This window comes from Notamacropus eugenii, chromosome 1, assembly GCF_028372415.1.
Source record: "Notamacropus eugenii isolate mMacEug1 chromosome 1, mMacEug1.pri_v2, whole genome shotgun sequence".
In the NCBI taxonomy this organism is placed as follows: domain Eukaryota; kingdom Metazoa; phylum Chordata; class Mammalia; order Diprotodontia; family Macropodidae; genus Notamacropus; species Notamacropus eugenii.
Window position 1 is genome coordinate 553,679,797 of NC_092872.1, and position 24,352 is coordinate 553,704,148.

A 24,352-nucleotide genomic window follows, 5' to 3' on the forward strand; every position below is an offset into this window, starting at 1 on the left:
CTGCGTTCCAGCTTTAAGAGAGAACCCTAGATTTCAGGTTCTCTTTAGGAAGAGGTCCTTGCAGCAATGGAAAAACTCTGGGGAGAAGCCAACATGTAGGGAAGCTGTCCTTATTACCAGTTTATAACAATGGAGATTTTAGGACATTTTCCCTTAGGTGAGACTAGAAATAGCTCTGTTGAACTGAGATATCTCAATCCTAGTGAGATAGCTCATTCACTCTGCATATTATCTTGTATATTTAAATCTATATAATTTCTCTCATTTCTGTTTGTTATTGGCTAAGATGAATGAGTTTAGTTTACATACATTAGTTATGATCGTTGTGTAAATGGCATTTGTGTGTATACATATATATGTATGTATGTATGTACATATCTATATATGTATATGTGTGTGTGTGTGTGTGTGTGTGTGTGTACAGACAGACAGAGGCAGAGACAGACACAGAGAGATAGAGAGGGAGAGAACTTGGGTCATTTCTTCCACTAAAAGGCTAGCACCCAGAAAACACAATTTGAAGCTAAAATCATTCCCCCTAGAATAGCAATATTTGGAAAAGGCAGATAGGTATAATTCTAGACCAGAACTTCCTCTCTGAGGATCTCAATTTCCTCCCTGTAAGACACATCTAGATAAACTCATGGGGTCACATATTAACTACATGGGCAACATACCCCTGCTTCTGTATTCCCAGAGCCTAGCAATGCCTGACACATAGTAGGTACTTGATAAATTCTTGTCAATTCCTTGAAGTATTAATTTGACAAACACTTGACATACACTTTACCTGATTAGGAATTCCACTTCCCTACCCCAATCTCTGACAAGTGATCATCCATCTTTTCCTTTAAATACTTTAGCAAAAACAAGTCCAATACTTTTCAAGAGAGTCCATTTCACTTTTGGATAGTTCTGATGGTTAGAAAGGTTTTGTTTATATTGAATGAAAATCCATCTCTCTGCAACTTCTCCCCCACTCCACTCTAATTTCCCTAGTTTTGCCCTGTGGGGGTGAAACAGAAGAAATCCAATCCTTCATCAATATGATATTCCTTCAAATTTTTGAAAGAGCTCATTTATCCTAAATCTTCTCTACTCGAGTGTCAGAAACATCAGGTAGTGCAAGATATTCTACCATTCTGGTAGATTTCTTCTATTACTCTTCTATCAAGAAACAAGTAATTATAATTCCATAGGGGATAAAAAAAGAGCACACAAAGTTACTATAGAGCTAGAAAATGGAGTTTGAAGGGTTTAGAAGATGATAGTTGTAAACACAGCAGTTTTAAAAAGATATTGGCTCAAAAAAGTGTGGACCTTAAGGAAAGGAGGAGAGAAGAGAAAAGAGGGGAGGGGAGGAGAAGTTTTCACATGGGCACATAGCATAAACACTAAGCTAGACCTTGCAGCCTGCTTACATGTGCTCCCTGGACAGTACCAAGTGAACAATAATGAAAGACTGAATGATTACATGTTTTCTAGGACAACTTATATTAATCATTGGCAGTTGCACTTGTCTCCAAGTACTTATTTGAGAATGAGAGTGCACAGGGTGAGAGTGAGACTGGCTAACAACTACAAATCACCATTTCCTTGAACCCAAGTTGGTCAGCAAGTTACTCATGATCCCAGTCAAGTGAACAGGACAGCAGTTGAATTATTTGCCTTTGAATTGGCTTGATAAGTAACCATGGTAACAAAGGTCAATTACCTTGCAACCCTCCCTCTGGCTTGCCTTAGATATAAACTAAATATATCTTAAGTTTCACTTTCCTGTTTAGGTTTCTATTTTGTAGCAATTATTTTTCCATAGTTCCTACTTCTTCCTTTTCCTTAAAAATGCTCAGTGTAAGTTATTATTATAATTTCCCACTTAGTCTTCGAGGGATATAAAAACTTCTTCAAGTTAGCCCTTCAAATAAATACTTGAAAACAGCTAATTTATTCTCGTGAAATCTTCTCTACCCCAACCTGTCAGTATTGTGGGATATAATGCAGGGCTAAGAAATAAAAACATAAGTGCTGTCACTTTTGCCAGAAGTCTCCTTTCCCCACTTCTGCAAATGTTGGTACAAGGAAAAAAAGGAACAAGTGATTCTAAACTAGAAAGGATATGAAAGAACACCAGGAGGTGGACCGTGGAAGATATAAGTACTTTGGAGGGTTGAGATGTTGACCTGAAGGTTGTGAAGGTTATGAATGTGGCCACACATAGCAAGGAACAGTGCTGGTAATGAGGGTCCCAGGTGGGCAGAGTAGTCCCTTCATTCAGCAACAAGGTAATTTCCTGGCTCTGGGCAGCTAGATTGTGCAGTGGATAGAGCACCAGTGCAGGAGTCAGGAGGACCTGAGTTCAAATCTCACCTCAGACACTTGACACTCACCAGCTGTGTGACCTTGGGCAAGTCACTTAATCCCAATTGCCTCATCCTGGGTCATCTCCAATCATCCTGATGGATATCTGGTCACTGGATTCAGATGGCTCTGGAGGAGAAGTGAGGCTGGTGACCTTGCACAGCCTTCACTCAAAACAAAGTCAAGTGCAAGTCATGTCATCATTTCTCTGATGGCATGGTCTTCTTTGGCAACAATGAACACAATTTCCTGTCTTGCAACTCAAACTCCCAAACCATAGGAGGGTACATGTCTTGTATCCTCAGGATCAGAAATCTTGGGCCTGTTTTAAATTACACAGCCCATAGGTCTGTCCTTACCATGACCATCAGTGACCATATTTACCAGCTGTCCCATATTTTCCACCTCTCCCTGTGATACACCTCATTCACTCTGTAAGCCTCCCTTGTAAGTAATTTTCTACACCCTATGATTCAAACCTAAGAAATGGCTAGCTTGTACACCAGGTTAAGACAAAGTGGTTAAGGGTCTCCTTTTCAGAGTACCATTGTTGAACAGCATTATTTTTTTTCATATCACAGAGTCACAAAATGTTTGCGATAGAAAGGCCATTAATTATCATATAGTTCAGACACCTCATTTTAGAGAGGAGGAAACTGAGACCAAGAAATGTTAACATACTCAAGGACAGAGATAACTAACAAAATTCAGAATTAAATAATCAATCAACAAACAAACACTTGTGCCAGGGTATACAAAGAAATAAATGAACATGTACAACATGCAAAATTAATATAAATAAACATATGTATTTGTAAGATAAATACAAGGTTTATTTATTTTTGGTGGGGGAGGTGGAGGTACTAGTAGCTGGAGGGATCAGGAAAGGTCTCACGTGTGAATGTCATTTGAGCTCAGTTTTAAAAGAAATTGGGGTTCTATACTCATCTCTTAACTTTTAAACCATGCTAGGCTTTTTCCTGCCTCTTGTTTCACCATCCATAATACTAAAGAAGAACTTATTTACTGTTTTATACTTACTAACTATATGACTCTGGGTAAGTCACTTAACCTCTGTCTGCTTTAGTTTCCTCAGGTCTAAAATGGGAATAATTATAGCACCTAGCTCCCAGGGTAATTTTCAGGATCACATGAGATAACACATGTGAGGTGTTATATAAATATAGCTTTTTTGTCATTGCTGTTTACCACTGAGCAAATTATGTAAGGTGTTTGAGTTTCAGTTTCCTCATCTATAAAATGGGGGATAATACCCTGACTCTCTCTCTACAAAAGAAATGGAAAAAAAAGGAATAATTGCTCATATTTGTATACTGTTTTAAGGTTTGTGAAGCACTTTCCTCACAAGAACTCTGTGAGGCAGATAGAAACTTCAGGTATTATCCCCATGTTATAGATGAGGAAACTAAGCTCAGACATCCTAAGTAATTTGCCAGAGGTAAACAGTGACCATGACAGGACTTTAACCTGGGTCTTTAGACCCCAACTTTAATACTCTTTCCAATGTACCTTAGTGCCTGACATAAGAGAGTCTCTAACCTCATGGATGTTACAATCTAAGGGGGGAGAGGGGTAGTGGTGGACAAGGAGAACATCTCTAACAATCATATATCAAAAATTAGAGCCTAGAAAGGAATTTAGAGGCCATCTATTTTAATTCCCTTGTTCTACAGATGAGGAAACTGAGACCTAGAGAGCTAAGGGATGGATAGACAGATAGATAGACAGACAGACAGACAGACAGATAGATAGATAGAGATAGAGATATATCTATTTTTAGCTGGAAGAAATTTCAGAGGTCATCTACACCACCTCATGATGAGGAAACTAAGGCCCAGAGAAATTAAATAATATGTCCAAGGTCATAATAGTAATGAGTGGCAGGGCCAGCATGTGAACTCACTTCCACTGACTCCCAAAACCATAAGGTAACAGTGTAAGGAAAAGTAAACTTTAGAGTTAGAGTCTGAGTTCCTAAAGTAACTCTGATACAATGGCCCTTTTAGCTCCACATCACAGGCTTTCAGCCAATTTGGTGTAGAAATCTCACCTGTGGGCCTACTTGCTTAAAGCAGCACCCCAAGGGGATACAAAGAAGCCATTAGTATCCTCCAGCCCCACCCACCTCAGGCTCCCAGGCAACCCAGCTAGGCCTAGGTTCTTGGGTTTCATCGTTTTCTGCATTTATTTCCATGCCCGGGACCAAATAGGTAAAACTTAACACCCCCTGTGCCCCCTTCTCCCAGCTCGGTCCCAAGGAAAGGGCGCCTGAGGCTTGTGCAGCCAGGGCCATCCCTGGGCGCTGACCGCGAGGCCTCTGCTGTGCCCAGCCCCCGCCCACCTCCGATCTTTCGTTTCTTCGCGAGCCTTGCCCGCTCAGGGCGTCCCCCCCATCTCCCCCAGCCCCCGAACCCCAGTCCTATCGCTAGGTTTCGTTTCTGGGTCGGTTTCCTTTCCTATTTCTGATCTCGCCCTTCGGGGCGGGGCCAGCGGCCCCTCGCTATGGCTTTTGTCCCTCGCCTGGGCGACTTCGTTCTCAGATTCTTGGAGAGGATGGGGCAGCCGCAGGTACCAGCTGTCTGCCGCCGGATCAGCGTTCAGTACTCGCCTGACCTGGTCCTGGACCGCTTCTTCGTACTGGAGCTGCCAGACTCCCGTCTGGTTCATTTCACCCTCAGCAGTGAGACGGGTGACAACGCAGACAGGCGCGCCCTGGCCCGCAGAGATCCCAGGCTAGAGTCGTTCCTCCTGGCGCCGGGGCGCAGCTACTCCCTGTGCGTGCCCATAGCGCCAGGGTCGGGCTACAAGGGGCGGATCCGCGCTGCGCGCCTGCACCACCAACTGCTACAGCAGCTTAGCCGGGACCCTTTCCAGAAGTGCCAGCTGCGGCGCCTGCTCTCCTACTCCCCCAACAACTCGGAGGGGAGCCCGGAGAAGGGCTTCATCCTGTGGGATCCCCAAGACTGCCTGCAGATACAGCGCGCCTTGGAGGGTCTGCTGGTCGCCTGCGAGCCTCCACGCCCACATCTGGGCATGTTCGATGCTGACCACAGTGGCCTGCTGTGGCAGAAGCTGTGGGAGCTGCCAGAAAGATTAGGAGAGGAAAGGGTGAAGTTCCGAGTGGTGCCCGCTGTGGAGCCTCCGCTGCACCCTTTAGTGCCAGACCTGCCCATGTCTGTGGTGTTTCCCAGCCTTGAAAAAACCCGAAAGGTTTTTGAGGAGGTAAGAATTCAGCATCAACCTAGAATGGACTGTCCTAACAATAATAATAATAATAATAATAATAAGGTTTAAGGCATCATAAATTTAAAACTGGAGAGGACTGCAAGAAAAACCCTCTCATTTTACATATAAGGAACACAGGTTTCTTTATATGTAAAGTTTTGTTTTGTTTTTTTTTAACATAAAAGGTTAAATGACTTCTCCAAGGTCACACTGGTTTTTGTGAGCCCAACCTTGGGATTCAAACCTAGAACCTCTGATGCCAAATTCATTGATCTTTTCTAGTTTTTTAGAAATCTTCCAATCCAGCCTCCTCATTTTACAGGTGAGAAAACCTAGGTCAGGAGAGGTTGTAGTTGTCCTTGCTGTTATCCAGTACCATCCAACTCTGTTTGCAATTTTCAACTCATTTGCAATTTTCTTGGCAAAGATCCTGGAGTGGTTTGCCATTTCCTTCTCCAACTTATTTTCGAGATAAGGAAACTGATGCGAACAGGGATAATGACTTGACCAGGGTCACACAACCAGAGAGTATATGAGATCAGAGTTACCAGAGTTGAACTCAGGTCTTCCTGACTTACTACCTGACACTCTTATCTACTTTGCCACCTGGCCGCCCTAGAGATCCTAAGAGAGTAAATTTAAATATAGAAAGGACTTTGTAGATAAACTAGTCAGCAAGCATCCCTTCCCCCTTTTTTCTGGAGAAAGAAATTGAGGCCCAAAGAGATAAAATGAATTGTCCAGGATCATACACATAGCAAGTTGCAGAGGTGGAATTTCAACCCAGATCCCCGACTCTAAATCTGGTATCTTTTCTCCCTTAACTAGATTTGACAGCCATTTGACGTTTTACCCCAGAAACTTGTTGCTTCTTACTATTTTTTGTTTTAGTTTTGATTTTGGTTACCTTACCTGTAACTGATTCTGGCCAGGTAGAATTCATTCAAAAGAAGGCTATACTTTGGGAGATTGAGACCGTTTTGCTGGCCACATCTATGAGAAATGAAGTTTCTGGAGTCCTGGGTTCTAAACAGTGATCTGGTGGTAATTGATTTTTTTTTTATTTTTTTGATAATTGATTTTGTGACATTAGGCCAGTCCCAAGATCTCTATACATTACTATGGGGCAGCTAGGTGGTGCAGTAGATAAAGCACTAGTGCAGAAGTCAGGAGCACCTGAGCTCATAGCTCACCTCAGACACTTGACACTCACTAGCTGTATGACCTTGGGCAAGTCACTTAACCCCAATTGCCTTATCCTGGATCATCTCCAGTCATCCTAATGGATATCTGGTCACTGGATTCAGATGGCTCTGGAGGAGAAGTAAGGCTAATGACCTACATAGCCCTCCCCCACTTAAAACAAAGTCAAGTGCAAGTCATGTCATCATTTCTCTGATGGCATGGTCCTCAAATACATGAACATTACTAGGAGGGATGATGAAATTTCAAAGGACCACAGGGTAAAAAACATGGAACTGGATGTAACTTTAAAGAAGAATTAGTCCACTACCCCAAACTGAAAACCACTGAGAAAAAATGACTTTCTGAAAGTCTGCTCCTTCCCTCTATACTCCTGTCATTGAGGCACTGTGAGAAGTGAACAGAGGTAGCATGGAAAGGTATTCATGAAAAAAGATGTTCTGCTGTTATGATAACAATATTCATGTTACTGTTCTGGGTATCATGACATTAAGAGAAGATCCATATTCATCTCTCAAGATACTTACTATAATAGGTTACAGCACTGACTGATCACCAAACATTTTGTGTATGTACCAAATATAGGCCACAGTTAGTTATGCTTTGTGTTTATTATGATCTTGGTCAATTCATTTCACTTTTTTTGAGCTTCAATTAATTACTTTATCTGTAAAATACTGTAAGTAAAACTAAGATGACAGGGACATTTATGAGGATCAAATGGAGATAATTTAGAAAGAATATTTTATGTAACTAAAGTCCTATGACATCAGTCAACCACCTAATCAATCAGCAAGAGTTTATTAAATGCTTATTATGTGCATGTGGGCAGCTAGGCAGTGTAGTAGATAGAGTGCTGGATCTGGAGTCAGGAAGACCAGACTTCAAATCCAGCCTCAGACACTTAACTAGCTCTTTGACCCTGGGCAAGTCGCTTAACCCTGTTTACCTCAGTTTACTCATCTATAAAATGAGCTGGAGAAGAAAAAGGTAAACCACTCCAGTATCTTTGCCAAGAAAACCCCACAAGGGGTCATGAAGGGTTGCACGCAACTGAACTACTACAACAAATTATGTGCCCACACTGTGCTAGTTCCTGGGGATAGAAACACAAAGAATGAAACAGTACACTGATGTAGCTTGCGTTTGCATGGAGGGATCATTCCCTCTCCCCACACAGGGGTGCACGCGCACACACACACACTCACACGTGTTTATATATTTATGTATATATATATATATATATATGCAAAATATACTGAATAAATATAAAGAAAATAAGTGCAAATAAATAATAGGTAGTTAGTAGTTAAATACAATTTAAATAAAACATCAAAGGATCGAGAGGTGGAAATAACCTTAACTATCATCTCATCCAAGCCCCTGATTTAGCAGAGGAAGAAACTGAGGCCTAGAGATGTTAAGTAACTCACCCAGAGTTGCATAGATAGAAAGATTGGTATGGGATTTGAATGCTAGTTATCTTACTCCAGAACTACTAACCAATCTTTTGCCTGTCCCATGCTGATACTGTGGCTACACAAATGTGACTTGTTAGTATTTTTATTGTCTGTAGTTGTTCATTCTTTATTTTCAAGGATTAACAGGTTCCATTAGCGAGGAAGGTAACAATGCTAACCTTAGGAGGAATATGTCCCTCCACAGGGAGAACCATTTCAAGATGAAGCATAAATCTGGAGGACATTGAAGAAACCTGCCCATTCTAGTCATAATTTTTGCCTAGTTTTGGGATAGTAAACTTCAAAGTAGGCCTTTTCCTCTTGAAGGATCTTCCTAGAAAGTTGATATATTCAGTGATACAGATTTGATCAACAAGAATTCTCAATATTATGCAATCTCAGTTTTCATTTCAAAGGCTATATTCCTCATGTAGATAGTGCAAGTGCTGTTGCTTCTATTTTTCAGATGGGAACACCTGAAGCACATACAGATGGGAAGTATTTACCAAAGCCACAGTCAGTGAGCACCATAACCTAAGAATCCTGAACCGAATTCAGGACTCTATCCAGTATTCCATTGTTAACACCTAAATTTTTTATGTGTGTTTGGGTTTGTTTTATAATAATTGCTGAAAGTAAAGGCCAGGGTATTTGTTAAAAAATGGAGCTAAACAACCCTAAGGAGAAGTTAGGAAAGACAAAAAAATAAAAAAAGAAATTAGAAAAAGGAAGAGAGGGAGTTTTTATACAGGAGTAACCTATAAAGCTGAGATTTTTCTCAATCTCTTTTTTTCTTACAAGGGTGAAAGCCTAGTAACTGATAATAATAATTAAATAGCAGGAGTTTTAGATTCATTCCTAGAAAAAGCTTTCTTTTAAAGCTTTCAATAGCCAGAGTTATAATTATAGCTCTTAGTGCCCAGTTTGAGTATTCTCCTAAAGCATCGATATGGTGTGACTATACAGTAAGGAACTGTCTTAATGATAACAGCACTAATGATAATTTAGACAGACCAGAACTCTAAATGTATTTTGTGCTTCAAAGTTATACATCTTTAAGGCTACACATAGAATATTTTGAAACTCCTAAATAGTAGTTTCCTTTTTAAAACCTCCATTTGTAGCAATGAAAAAGCCCCTTCATTTAAAAAAAACAAGTTATGAATGTAATATCAACAAACATGAACTAAGAAGAATGAAAAAGGAAAAATTGTATATGAAAATATCTTCTTGTATATATAATATATGTATATATATTTTAAAATGTATATTAAATTAGCATGATAGTAACAGAATTTCTCCACTTTATTTTAATTACTTAGTGAACTCATTGGTTTTGCCAAGTCTTTTTCAGGAGTGTTCATTTACCTTCAGTGTCCAACTCTCACCTATGGCTCCAAGAGGCTATAATAATGTAGTGGTGACACCCAGGTGAAACTTTCTTGACAGATGGGCTAAATCAAGTAAGAGGTAACTGAGGCCTCAAACTAGTCAGTGAGTTAGGGGGATATCTACCCCAAGTATGAGAAGACTTGCTCCCAGTGGATTGCACAACAGTTTGTTACAATGGCAGTGAAGGTGGCTGAAGTAGGTACTGTAGAACATTTAGAGCCAGGTCAGACATCGAAGATTCCATGGTCACTGGAACAAATGGTTGCCCACTAGGGGACCTCAGACAAGTCAACTAACTTCTCTGGGCCTCAGCTTTCTTGTCTTTCAAACAAAGGGGGTGGATTAGATTGCTTCTGAGATCCCTTATAGCTCTAGATCTATGAACCTAAGGAGTGAGAGAAGCATGCAAGGTTGGGGAGGTAACATAATAGTCAAAGGGAGATTTTCTCAGGGTACAGCCAGCGTAAGAGAAGGCTGGAGTTTTTACAGCCTGTGTCTGTTGTCTGATAACACTTAGGCAGTTGAGAGACTTATCACAGTAAGGTTGCCTTCTGAGTGATGAATGTATTTGGCCAAAACAATTCTCCAAATTCACTACTCACATACATGTATACTGTGTATACATATAAGGCATGGAATATTTTCTTTGAAGTATTAGTGTTTTAAAAGTGTTGATTTGTTTGTATGACCTTTATTTATTTTTTGAATTATTTATTTTTTATTTTAAATTATTTTGTTTTCAGTTTTCTACAATCACTTCCATATATCTTAGATGTTTTTTCCCTCCCTCTTCTTCCTTTTCCCTCCCTCCCCACTCCCTCCCCAAGACAGCATGCAATCTTATATAGGTTCTACACGCACATTCCTATTAAATACATTTTCACCTTAGTCATGTTGCATAGAAGAATTAAAATGAATGGGAGAAACCATAAAATAAAACAAAACATTAACACAAGAGAAAGGTCTGCTTCATTCTGTGATCCAATTCCATCCAATTCTGGATGTGGAAGGTGTTTTGCCTCAAGAGTTCATTGGGCATTTTTTAGGTTCTTGCATTGCTGTGAAGGACTAAGTCTACTAGAAAAATTCCTCATACATTGTGGTTGTTGCTATGTACAAAGTTCCCTTGGTTCTGCTCTTTTCACACAGCATCAGTTCAGATAAGTCCTTCTAGGCCTCTCTGAAGTCTTCCTGTTCATCATTTCTTATAGCACAATAGTATTCCATTGTATTCATATGCCAGAACATGTTCAGCCATTCCCCAGTTGATGGACATCCTCTCGATTTCCAGTTATTGGCCACCACAAAGAGAGTTGCTATAAATATTTTTGTACATGTGGGACCCTTTCCCATTTTTATGATCTCTTTGGGATACAGTCCTAGAAGCGATATTACTGGGTCAAAGGGTATGTATGCACATTTTTGTAGCCCTTTGGGCATAGTTCCAAATTGTTCTCCAGAATGGTTGGATCAGCTCCCTGCTCCACCAACAATGAATTAATGTTCCAACTCTCCCACATCTTCTCCATTATTTATCATCTTCCTGTTTTGTCACATTAGCCAATCTGATAGGTGTGATGTGGTACTTCAGAGCTGTTTTGATTTGCACCTCTCTAATCAATAGTGATTTAGAGCATTTTTTCATATGACCTTACATAGCTTTAATTTCTTTCTCTGAAAACTAACTGCCTCTTCATATCCGTTGACCATTTATCAGTTGGGGAATGAATTGTAGGTTTAGACATTTGACTCAGTTCTTTATATATATTTTAGAAATCAGGCCTATACCACACTTAATAGTTGCAGAAATTCCCAGTTTTCTGCATCCCTCCTAATCTTGATTGCATTGGGTTTTTGTGAAAAAAACTTTTCAATTTAAGGTAATCAAAATTATCCACTTTGCACTTTATAATGTTCTCTGTCTCTTGTGTGGTCAAAAATTTCTCCATTCTCCATAAATCTGACAAATACACTACTCCTTGCTCCCCTAATTTGTTTATAGTATCAGTCTTTATACCTAGATCATATATCCATTTGGACTTCATTCTTGTGTATGGTGTCAGGGATTGGTCTATGCCCAGTTTCTATCACACTGTTATCCAGTTTTCCCAGCAATTTTTGTCAAACAGTGAGTTCTCCTCATAGAAGCTGGGGTCCATGGGTTTATCAAACAGTAGATTGCTATATTCATTGACTGCTGTGTGTTGAGTACCTAACCTATTCCACTGGTCTACCCTTCTATTTCTTAGCCAGTACCAAGTGGTTTTGATGATTGCTGCTTTATAATACAATTTGAGATCTGGTAGGGCTAGGCCACCTTCCCTCACATTTCTTTTTATTAGTTTCCTTGATATTGTGGACCTTTTGTTCTTCCAGATGAATTTTGATATTATTTTTTCTAGCTCTAGAAAATGATTATCTGGTAATTTGATTGATATGGCACTGAATAGGTAAATTAATTTAGCTAGAATTGTCATTTTTATTATATTGGGTCAGCCTAGTCTCGAGCAACTGATGTTTTTCCACTTACTTAGATCTGACTTTATTTGTGTGAAAAGTGTTTTGTAATTGTGTTCATATAGTCCCTGGGTTTGTTTTGGCAGGTAGACCCCCAGATATTTTATAATGTCTACTGTAACTTTAAATGGGATTTTTTTTTCCTATCTCTTGCTATTAGGCTTCATTAGTAATATATAGAAATGCAGATGATTTATCTAGGTTTATTTTGTAACCTGCAACTTTACCAAAGTTATTTATTATTTCAAGTAGCTTTTTACTTGAATCTCTGGGATTCTCTAAGTATATCATCATATCATCTGCAAAGAGTGATAACTTTCTTCTTTGCCTATTCTAATTCCTTCAATTTCTTTTTCTTCTGTTGCTACAGCTAGCATTTCTAGTACCATATTGAGTAACAGTGGTGATAATGGACATCCTAGTTTCACCTCTGATCTTATTGGAAATGCATCTAGCCTTTCCCCATTGCATATAATGCTTAATGATGGTTTTAGGTACATATTGCTTATTATTTTATGGAAAGTTCCATTACTATGCTCTCCACTGTTTTCAATATGAATGGGTGTTGTATTTTGTCAAAAACTTTTTCTGCTTCTATTGAGATAATCTTGTGGTTTCTATTAGTTTTGTTGTTGATATGATCAATAATGCTGATAGTTTTCCTAATATTGAACCAACTCTGCATTCCTGGTACAAATCCTACCTGATCATAATGTATTATTATCATGATAAATTGCTGTATTCTTTTCACTAATATCTTTCTTAAAATTTTTGCATCTATATTCATTAGAGAAATTGGTCTATAATTTTTTTTCTCTGTTTTGGCTCTTTCTGGTTTAGGTATCAGAACAATATTTATATCATAAAAAGAATTTGGTAGGACTCCTTTCCCAGTTTTCCCAAACAGTCTATATAGTATTGGAATTAACTGTTCTTTAAAGGTTTGAAAGAATTCACTTGTCAGTCCATCTGGCCCTAGAGATTTTTTCCTAAGGAGTTTCTTGATGACTTGATCAATTTCTTTTTCTGAGATGGGGTTATTTAAGTATTCAACTTCCTCTTCTGTTAATCTGGGCAATTTATATTTTTTTAAATATTGATCCATTTCATTTAGATTGTAGGATTTATGGGCATACAGTTGGGCTGTATGACTTTTAAAAACAAATTTTATTAATATCTTTTGTTTTTACTTCTCCTATCTTCCAATGTGTCCCTTCTTTCTCTCCTTCCCAGAGATCCATCCATCCATTTAAATAAAAATAAGGTGAAAAAAGTCAACATAACAAAATATATTGAATATGATCAATAAAGAGCACATGATTTCTCCCACTTATGCAAAGGAGTCAGGGGAGGTTCTTCTCATAGTTCCTCTTTAGAGTTACTATAATTTTGTACCATTCATTTTCAGCCATTTTGTTGTTCTTTCCAGTCATGTCACTCTTGTCATTATGCATATAATTTTTTAGGTCTTTTCCACTCCGTATCATTTCATATCTCTTCCCATCCTGCTCTTTATTCATCATATTCTTTTCTTAACTGAAATATTCTGTATTGTCCATGAACCACAGTTTGTTTAGCCAATGTCAATCTATGGTTATCTACTTTGCTGACAATTCTTTACTTCTGGAAAAAAAAATGCTACTACAAATATTTTAGTTGTGCATATGGGACTTCTTTATAGTATCACTGATCTCTTTGAAGTAAATGCCTAGCAAAGAAATCTCTGAATTCAGGAACCTGAACATTTTATGTACTTTCTTTGTGTAATTCCCGCTTGCTTTCCAGAAAGGTTGAACCAGTTTTGTTTTTCTATACTTGTATATTCTTGGTCTTCATAGGTCTAAACAACATGGTCCTAATAGATCTAAAATATGTCTAATGGGGGTGTTTCAAGGAAGGAGGGAGTTTCAAGAATTCATGAATGAAAATTGTCATTACAGTGTACATCTCTAATTCCTGAGGCCCAAGAAGTCCTTAATTTGGTGGATAAATGCCCGAAGAATGTCCAGAAAGGAAAGTTCCCTGTCATTGTTATTGAGGGTTTGGATGCCACTGGTAAGACACTATTTTGTCATTCATAAGTTACAATAATAATTATGGAATTTGAGTTTATTTTCAAGTCAGCAAATGCTCATTAAGTAATTCTGTGCAAGGCACCATAGGTAGTCTCTGGGATGATGAATTACATAGGCCATATTAATTTTTGTGCTTTATCTGATTTTAGTGAACAAGACAGTTTTTTTTGTCTTGTGTATGAAATACAGGCAAAACTACAGTGACCCAGAAAGTCTCAAAAGCACTGAATGCTGTCTTCTTAAAGTCACCTCCAAACTGTGTCACCCAGTGGAGAAAAATATTTGATGATCAGCCAACAATCATCAGGCGAGCATATTACTCTTTGGGAAACTATATCGTTGCTTCTGAAATAGCTAAAGCATCTACCCAGACTCCTGTGATTATAGACAGGTAAGTATAAAGGTATATTTACATCACATATCTTCTTTATTTTTATGAATTTTGTTTATAGGTAATATTTTTAATGAAATAAAAATGCAGTTCACAGAAACATAGGAGTTTAAGGTTTATAAATCCCTCTCCAATAAATAACCCAATGAGGTCTAAGGAGTACAAGAAATAGCAAGAAATATTGGGAGATTTTGACTAAGTGACTTTGAGGTCCTTTCCCACTCTCAGTCTATGAATTATTATTCCCTTTATACAGATAAAGGAAACTGAGGTTTACAGTGAAATAAAATGAAATGGCCTGTCAGTCTAGTTCATATAGTTCCTAAGTGTCAGAACTAAGATTCAGTCTCCGTATCCCTAAATTCAAGTCCTTCTTAGCACTATACAAAATAGTAATATTGTTATCACTGCTAGCAATTAAGGTTTACAGAAAACTTTATAAATGCTATCTTTCTTGATCCTTACAACAACCCTGTGACATACATGCTGTTATCGTATTCATTTTACAGATGAGGAAATTGAGGCAAAGTGAACTTGAGCAATTCACCCAAGGTCCAATAGCTAGTAAACAACTGAGGCTGAATTTTAAATCAGATCTTTCTGACTCCAGGTTCAGTTACTTTATGTATTGTTCTAACTAACTTCCTTTACACTCTAAGGGTTGATGATGTAAGTTTTTAATAACCCATACTCTTGATGTAATGCAGAATTTGCTGTTGAGGGAGATATTTAATCAGAGTAGGCCCCAAGCAATGAAAGCTTTATTTTTCCTAAAAGGTACTGAGATTGAGAAAAGAATGAGGCACCATTAGGCTTTAGACTTGAGGATTTGTTACATCATTTTCAATTCCCCAGAGTTTCTCAGTTCACTGGTTTGTATAGACTGCATATTGTGATTGCACATTATATAGATTTGTACAGATTGTGTTTTTGCCTCAGATCTTTGCCATCTGCCAACGAACTAAGTATCTTCTATATGCCAGGGGATTCAAAGAAAGGAAAAATATAGTGCCTGCTCCCAAAAAGTTTTTAGTCTAATGGGAGAGACAACATCCAAATATGTACATACAAACAAAATATATCCAGGATAAAGTAGCGGCAGGGGTAATCTCAGAGGGAAGTCACTAAGATTAAGGAAGACTGAAAGCCATCTTAAAGAAGATGGAGTTTTAGGTGAGACTGAAATTGCTCTCTCCAAAGTTCCAAATACTCTCTTAGTTGACCCGTCTAATGGCCTTTTCTCAGTCTACATCCTTCTTGACCACTGTGCAGCCTTAGAAACTTTCACCCTCTTCTCTTTGGTACTCTCTCTTCTTTCTAGGTTTTTATGTTTTCATTCTCTCCTCATTCTCCTACTGCTCCTTCTAAGTCGCCTTTACTAGATCTTCATCTGGGTCGTGCCTTCTAGCCATGGGTGTTCCACAGGTTTCTGTACTAGACATTTTAAGTCTTCTCTCTCTATACTGTTGCACTTGGTGACCTCATCAGATTTCACAGATTCAGTTATCATCTCTACACTGATGATTCTCAAAAGTGCTTATCTAGCCCTGACTTCTCTGCTGACCTTTCAGTTTTGCATCTGTAGCTGGCTATGGGACATCTGGAAATAGATGTCTCAGAGACTTCTTAAACTCAACATGTCCAAATCTGAACTCATCATCTTTCCCTCCAAACCCTTCCCCTTTCCAAATGCCCATATTTCTCTTGAGGGCACCGTTATCCTCCCATTTATCCAGACTCAAAACTTAAGTATCATCCTTGACCTTTCAGTCTCTCTTCCCTCTCATATCCAATATGTTGGGTAGGCTTTTGGATTTTACCTTTGTAACTTCTTTTGAATATTTTCCCTTTTCTCATCTTATGCTGCCACCCTCCTGGTGCAGGCCCTCATTTCCTCACACCTGGACTATATTTTGTTTGGTCTTCTTTCCATGTTTTTCTCCACTTAAGTCCTTCCTCCACTCAGCTACCAAAGTGATCTTAAAGTATAGATTTGAACATATCACCTTTCTACCCAAGAAATTCAAGGGGCTCTTGTTACCTACAGAATCAAATATAAAATCCTTTGTTTGAAGTTCAACGCTCTTTATAACCTGAAACCTTTTCACCTTTCTAGTCTTCTTATACCTTATACCCTTCTGTGTACTTTTTGATTCAATGACTATGACTATTGCTCAAAGAAGACACTCCATCTTTCAACTCCAAATGCTTTCATTGTCTTTCTCCCATTCTTAGAATACTCTTCCCAAGTCTGCCTCCTGGCTTTCTTTCAGGTCCCAGATAAAATCCCACCTTCTGCATCAATAGAAATAGGGGCTACTAATCTCCACATAAGGATCCTTGTGGGCTACATATTGACTTTGCTTTAAAATGTAATGTTGTCTATGTTTAAATATATAATTTTATTTATTTTGTTAACTATTTCCTAATTACATTTTAATCTGTTTTGGTAGTATCTGGGAGTGTTTTGGGTAGCATGAGTCACCAAGTTTTTCACTTATTAATCTGTTCAGTTTTCATTTTTGGAGTCCTGACTTCCTGATAATTTAATTCTTTAAAGAGATAAAAATGTCACCTTAAAGAGGAAGTACTTACTATTGTTGTCTGTGTAGTTTGGGTTCATATTCAGAGAGTCTAATGAAATCCATTTTGTTCTTCCAACATTGAGGAGGACACTGTGACCTAGCTGAAAAACAAGGGAGGCAAATTTGATCTTCCACATAGAAGTGGTTAAGGTGCACAATTGAAAAACGTCAATTTTTAAACCAACAGTTCCTGCCAAAGGATTGAAATGAAAGTGTATTAAAATCAGGCATTCATAGTACCTGTTCCAGGTGGCTTAGAATCCCCTTCAGCAAATGCTTATCAAACACCTGTCACATGCATCATCATCATCATCATCATCGTCGATAATCTATGTAAAATGCTCTCTAAACATCAAAGTGCTCTAAATTGTGAGCTATTAACATCATCGTTGTCACCACAACTTGCGTTTAGTACTTTATGATCACAGAGGGCTTCACATACGTTATTGGATGCCTTGTCGTAGGGTGGGGGAAGAGATTCAGGTTTGTACCTTAGTTTTGCTACTTTACAACTTGAATGAACTTAGATATGTCACCATCTATGTTGGCCTTAGTTTCTTCATCAGTAAAATGAAGAATGGGGACAATACGGTGATCCCTAAGACCTCTTCTAACTATAATTCTTTGATGCTGTGATAACCTAGGCTCATATTGCTCATAAATATCAGTGTTGAGATTTGAACCCAGGTTTCCTCTTCTTCTCCTATTGATAATATTGACCTTGGAAGTAATCTAGTTGAGCTTCCCATTGAGTCCAGTATTTCACCCCAGGTCCATTTCTTATAGCACTCCCCACAGAAGATCATTTAGCCTTTGCTACTTAAATACTTCATGTAACAAGAAACTCACTACTTCTTGCATCCTTGCAGGTACTGGCACAGCACAGCTGCTTATGCTATTGCCACTGAGATAAGTGGCCTTCCCCACTACCTACCTCCAGCCCACCACTCAGTGTATCAGTGGCCCAAGGATTTGCTCAAACCTGATCTTGTACTGTTGCTAACTGTGAATCCCGAGGCAAGGATACAGCGGATCCAGGGGCGTGGGATGCATAAAACAAAGGAAGAAACTGAGCTGGAGATCAACAAGTTATTTCGTGAGAAGTATGTCCCAGTTTCATGGCACAACTAATTGAGGCTGGGAGCTAGGAATGGGAGAAATCTATTTTTTCCAAGGTCAGGAGTCCTTGGAAGCTTCATTGATCAGGATAAAGCGATACCAATGGGTTAGAAAAGCCAGGTAGAGGGAAAGGCAGAAGAAAAATTTGAAATGAGGAGTCCAGGTATTACAAGAGTCAAGCTATTTTAGTACAATTCACTTCAACAAAACTATATTAAGGACATAATAATAATAATAATAATAATAGCTATTGTTATCATTTATATAACATTTTAAGGTTTATAAAACACTTTATAAATATTATTTCATTTGATCCTCGCAAGAATGGGAAGTAGATTCTTTTTTTAAAATTTCCATTTTATAGATAAGTGAGCTGAGACAGGCATAGGCTAGGTGACTTGCCCAATATCACACAACTAGTAAGTGTCAGAGGTCAAATTTGAACTCAGGTCTTCTTGACGCCAGACCTGTCACCCCATTCACTGCACCACCTAGCTGCATCTACTGTCCAGTAGGCACTGGGCTAAGCACTGAATGAGGAGAATGAAATAGTCACTGCTCCATGGAGATTACACCCCATTGGGAATGCAACATTCCCAAATAATTTGATGGGGGGAACGGGGGGGATGGAGGGAAGAAGGGTGGTTTCAAGGAGGGTGGAATACTTGAGCTGATAACTGAATAAAAAATTCTGGGAAGAGGAACAGAGGAGGGAAAAGGCATTCTGGGAATGGGAGCCAGTGGCTTATACAAAAGCACTGAAGTGAGAGATTGAATGGGGAAATCCAGAAAATGGCTACCAGTATATAGTGTGTATGGACTGCAGAGTACATAGAGCGGGGTCATTTGAAATAAATCTGTAAAGGTGAACTGGAGCTCGATCATGGACAACTTTAAAGTTGAGGTCAAGGTGTTTGCATTTTATTCTTGAGGCAAGCATATGTGTTAGAATTCAGCTGAGATATGGAGGGGCGGAAGAAGCACAAAATCAGACATGGAGTGCAAGAAAGAAATGATTAAGTACAAGATTATTCTGAAGCCCAAGTCTCCGGTTATCTTCATGTCATTCCCCTCCCTCCTACTGAAGGAGCTCCTGCCCTGGGTCCCTGAGAGTTCTGCAAAGCTAGCCTAGTCAGGATCCTCCATGATGATGCTTTTCAGCTTGGCCCACATTCTCTTTCTGCATCGTGCCTTTTCCTGCCCTCTGTCCCCCACATCCCTCCACGGCAGTCACCCTCTATCTCTAATTTTTGGAGCACTAATTAAAACACCACTCCAGTTTCTTAGAGCTAGCTAAAAGGTTTTACAGATATCTTAAATGATCTTCACCACAACCCTTGGAGATAGGAAATAGATACTAGTGGAATTTGTCCAGAATACAGATGAGGAAGCTGAGTTAAACAAAGGTTTATTGACTTGGTCAGGGTCACACAGCTAGTATAATGTCTGAGACTGAATTTAAACTCATGCCTTGCTGACGCCATGTCCAACGCTATCCACTGTAGCACCTAGAAAGGTTATCACTAACCATTCCTATGACTTTCCAGTTTAAAATTCTCTTTTCTGGCCATCACTCCCAAATATATGTTATCTTCCCTTTTTTAGAATATAAACTTCTTGTTGGGAGGAATGTTTTGTATTTTTATCTTCAGAGCTTTGCTCAGTTCCTGGCACATCCTTTTCATTCAATGCTTTTTCATTCATAGATCAGAATTAGGGCATTGAAGAGTTGTAGCAAACTTTGTGCAAGCTACTTGAACTGTATGTATGTCCTCAGTTATGTAGAAACATGGATTTAGAACTGAAATCTAGTCCACCTCGTCCAATCCCTTCATTTTATACATGAGGAAAATGAGGCCTAGAGAATTTGAATGACTTTTCTTAGATCACAGAATATGTAGCAGAACTGGAATTCACACTCAGATCTGACTCTAAATCCAGTATACTTTTCATTGTACTGTACTTCCTTAAATATTTCTACAGCTGTAAAATAGGGAATTGAATTTGGTGGTTCTTTAAATTTTCTTCTGTCTCTATATGCTATGAGCCTGTGAACAGGGACAAGACAACAAGGAAGAAAAAAAGAATGATAACCACTGAAACTCTTCCAGCTTCAGTATTCCAGGATTTATATATTACTCCCAGATACTGTTGCCTGTGCCCTACAGGGAAATATAGAAAATTGCCTTTGAGGAAGTTCTATTGTATCCCATTCTCCCCCACCCTCCTATGAGGGATGGAAGGATAGACAGTCCTGGCTAGTGTATATGTTCAGGAGCCCTCTACTATAGGGGTGAGGCAACAGATAAAGAAAGAGAAGAACAGATTATCAAAAACATTTTAAGGCACCTAACATATGCTGGGGCATGTGCTAAGGAGATCCAAAGACAGAAAGAATTTCTGTTTTTGAGGACTTTTCAGTCTGCCAAAGGAATACAACCTGTTTACAAATAAGTAAACACAAAATGATTTTGGTAGGTGAAAAATCAGCTACTGCTCCACCAATTTTTTTTTTTTTTTTTTTGCTCCACCAATTGAGAGGAGAAAAGGAAAGGCTCATATATGAGGTGGCATTTGAGCCAAGCTTTGAAAGGAAGTAGAAGTGAGCAAATAGAAGTGAGAAAGGAACTTCCAGGTAAGGGAGACAGCCTATGGAAAGATAGTAAAAAGGGGAACTTCAGGCAACATCAAGTTACCCGGTTTTGTTGGAATATAGAGAATAATGTCATCTTTGAAAGACATGATGGAGCCATATCGTGAATATGCCAGGTAAAGAAATTACTATTTTATCCTAGGAGTAATAAGAAATTACTGAAGCTTCTTGAGGAGGAAACTGATGAGGTCAGAAAATCTATAGAATTATAGATTATGCACGGCAGGGAATGTGGATCAGAAAGGGAGAATCTGCACAGTTAGGAGAGAGCCATTGTGTTCTAGAATCAGGAGGTGATGAAAATTTGAACTACAATGTATAAGATAAGATGAGGAAACAGGATGAATATGAACTACTATGGCAGGAGATTCAACAAGATGAGGTAAATGGTTACATATGGCAGGTGACTATGAAGAATCAAAGACCAATCAATCAACATTTAACAAGCACCTCCTACTATGTGTCAGGCACTGTGCTAAACTTTGGGGATGTAAAAGAAAAAGACCAAAGGCAGTCCCTTCATTCAAGGAGTTCAAAATCAAACGGAGGAACTCATAACTCCTAGTTTGCATGTCTGTATGACTGGAGGAATTATAGTACTCTCTAAAGAAGTAGAAAGTTAGGAGACAAGATGTATTTAGGGAGAAATATAATGAATTCTGTTCTGGTTGATTTTTAGGTACCTATGGGACAGCCAAGTGGGGATGTCAAGCAGTTAGAGATGAAGGACTGGAACTTTTATAATTACTTTTAGTAAAATTTGTCTTGGAATAGGGAGGTCAAAATAATGGATAGAGAGAGTTATTTTTAATAATGTGTGGGTTTTATTCATTCAGTCTCTTGCTGTCTTGATGAAGACATATTATTTAGAATTAGACAGTCTGTCAACACAAGCCAATTAAAATACGAAGGTGTAATAAAATACAAAGGTGACCAATGCCCCATCCTGGCATGGAGGTGATAGTGGGTACTCAAAAAAGTTATATTATTGGAACATGCACTTTTCTACTTCTAGATTCCTAAAGAATATCCCCCTCTTGATTCCCCCAATCCCCAACAAACAAACATTAATTTATAACCTGCCCAAGTTTGTAGAGGTTTCTTACCATAAAATTTAGCACCAAATGATGACATTTTTCAACCATACAAGTCACAATGGACAGCAAGGTATGGTGAATTGGGTACCGTGCTTGAAGTTAGGGAGTCCTGTCGCTGAATATTGACACTTGTTGTCTGATCATTGGCAAGTCATGCAACCTGAGATCACAGTTACCTTAGACATATAGTGGAGTAAGTAATACCCTGCTGTACTTACCTTCTGGAGTCACTGTAACTCTAAAATGAGAGAATGTATGTAAGGTACTTTACAAGCCTGAAAGATGTGTGTGTGTGTGTGTGTGTGTGTGTGTGTGTGTGTACATTTATTTATATCTATACACAAGGCAGCTAGATGGCACAGTGGATAGAGTACAGGACCTAGAATCAGAGGATTCATCTTCCTGAGTTCAAATCTGGCCTGAGACACTAGCTGTGTAATCCTGGGCAAGTCACCTAAGCCTGTTTGTTTCAGTTTCTTCATCTGCAAAATGAGCTAGAGAAGGACATGGCAGTATCTTTGCCAAGAAAACCCCAAATGGGGTCATGAAGAGTCAGACATGACTGAGTGAACAACAATATACAGGTATAAACATACAAATATAGATATGCATATGTGTACACATGTGTGTGCATCTACATAAATGTATACACACATATGTTCATATATATGTGGGGGAGTATATAAATCTCATAAACCTTTTGTATTAAAGTGTGTAGCAATCATGACATGCATTGGTAGAAAGGGCACTGTGGCCACTAAAATGATGGATCTCTGAAGTATTGAAATAGGTGATTATTGAAGTTTGGAATAGGGAGTGATGTAAAAGTGAGACAGAAGTAATGCTGCCCAGAATTGTGTGGTTTCCAGTTCTTGGTCAAAACAAACCATATTCAGTCTTGTCCAGATTACTCACTTTTCCTCTTTCTGCTTTTCAGGGTGGAGATAGCATATCAGAGGATGGAGAATCCTACATGTCACATAGTGGATGCCAACGCAGACAGAGAAGAAGTCATCCAGAATGTTTTAGGTTTAATTAAAAAGTATTGTACCTCGTTGTAGTCACTCCTGGAAGGTGACAGATTTTTACCTAATTATACATTAATAAACCTCACCCCAGAATGTATCCCACTATTTTTCTAGATTCCTGTTAGATAATTAGTGTGGGAGGAAAAGAAGGAAATTAATATGCATAATACATACATGGCCATGGGCTTAGAAGACTAGGTTCAGTCCTACCTCTGATTCCACGACCTATGGGACTCTAGGCAAGTCACTTAACTATGTTGGGCCTCAGTTTCCTTATTTATAGAATGAAAGGTTGGGACTCAGCCTCAGATGTCCATTTAAGCTTTAGACTTGTGATCCTGTGATCTATGTGGCAGGCACAAGAGCACTGCATTTATAGTGAGAGAACCTAGGTCAGGATTCAGACTCTGCTGCCTATTAGCTGTGACCATAAGCAAATTGTTCCCACCACTCTATTCTCTAAGTTACCTTCCAGCTCTGTATCTTGTGATCCTGTTTTATGAATGTGTACACAAATACACACATATGTGTATATATATATATATAATATGTCCACATACATGCATGCATCTATGCACATATATTCTATAACATTCCCCTCTGGATAATGCTTGCATTATAGCTTATCTTTTGTCCAGATATTCTCTTCCATGATGTCATGATATGATATTCTCCAGCAGTGGGTCAATCAAAGAACTACTTTCCTATTTATTAAAAAAAATTCTGGAACAAACTGCAACTCTAAACTCCAAACAATCCTGGAACTATTTTCTTATCTTCTTTTAAAAAAAACAAATCCTGAAACAATAAGTTTGTATGACCTTGCACGTCCTCCTGAATGCTCATTACTTCACTCCTCTATCACCTTTAGCATCCCTTTGAATATTGATACTTTTTCTGGGAGATAGCAGGCATGTAGCAGCAGCCCTGAGAGTTTTTTTTTTCTTCACTGAGAGCATAGTTATATTCTGCCAGCCCTCGGACTCTGTATTATAATTACTGACATGCTTCAGATATGCCTGTGAAGATGGACTATTTCCTCAACTGGATGTCTCTCCTGAGGGTGGCCTCCTCCATCTAATGCCATGACCTATCAAGAATGGCTCCCTTGCCCAGTGGGCTTAAGACTCCTGACTGGGTAAAGTACCAGACTATATATGGCAGAAAGCAGCAAAAGACATAGTTCTCCTTGTAGCTACATTTTGGAACCTCTTGACTGGCCCTGGAC

General features: G+C 38.8%; 2 protein-coding genes across 3 annotated transcripts in view; one reads left to right on the forward strand and one right to left on the reverse strand.

The window, feature by feature from the left end:
- Positions 1 to 5,075, reverse strand: part of RSAD2 (radical S-adenosyl methionine domain containing 2) — a 31,613-nt gene extending 26,538 nt beyond the window's left edge. Inside the window, exons 1-2 of one of the 2 annotated variants that reach the window (XM_072634289.1) lie at positions 4,993 to 5,075; positions 2,388 to 2,522 (exon numbers count right to left, since the gene is read on the reverse strand). The gene's annotated coding sequence lies outside the window, so the exon portion shown is untranslated. Of the gene's footprint in view, positions 1 to 2,387; positions 2,523 to 4,992 lie in introns of those variants that run through there. The other variant, XM_072634290.1, reaches the window with a different exon arrangement.
- On the forward strand, positions 4,532 to 23,221 carry CMPK2 (cytidine/uridine monophosphate kinase 2). Its single transcript, XM_072634288.1, has 5 exons — positions 4,532 to 5,601; positions 14,117 to 14,231; positions 14,441 to 14,642; positions 18,097 to 18,330; positions 23,034 to 23,221. The coding sequence occupies exons 1-5, from the start codon at positions 4,882 to 4,884 to the stop codon at positions 23,155 to 23,157; spliced, it is 1,395 nt and encodes a 464-aa protein (XP_072490389.1). The 5' UTR covers positions 4,532 to 4,881; the 3' UTR covers positions 23,158 to 23,221.
- Positions 23,222 to 24,352: the final 1,131 nt, after the last annotated feature.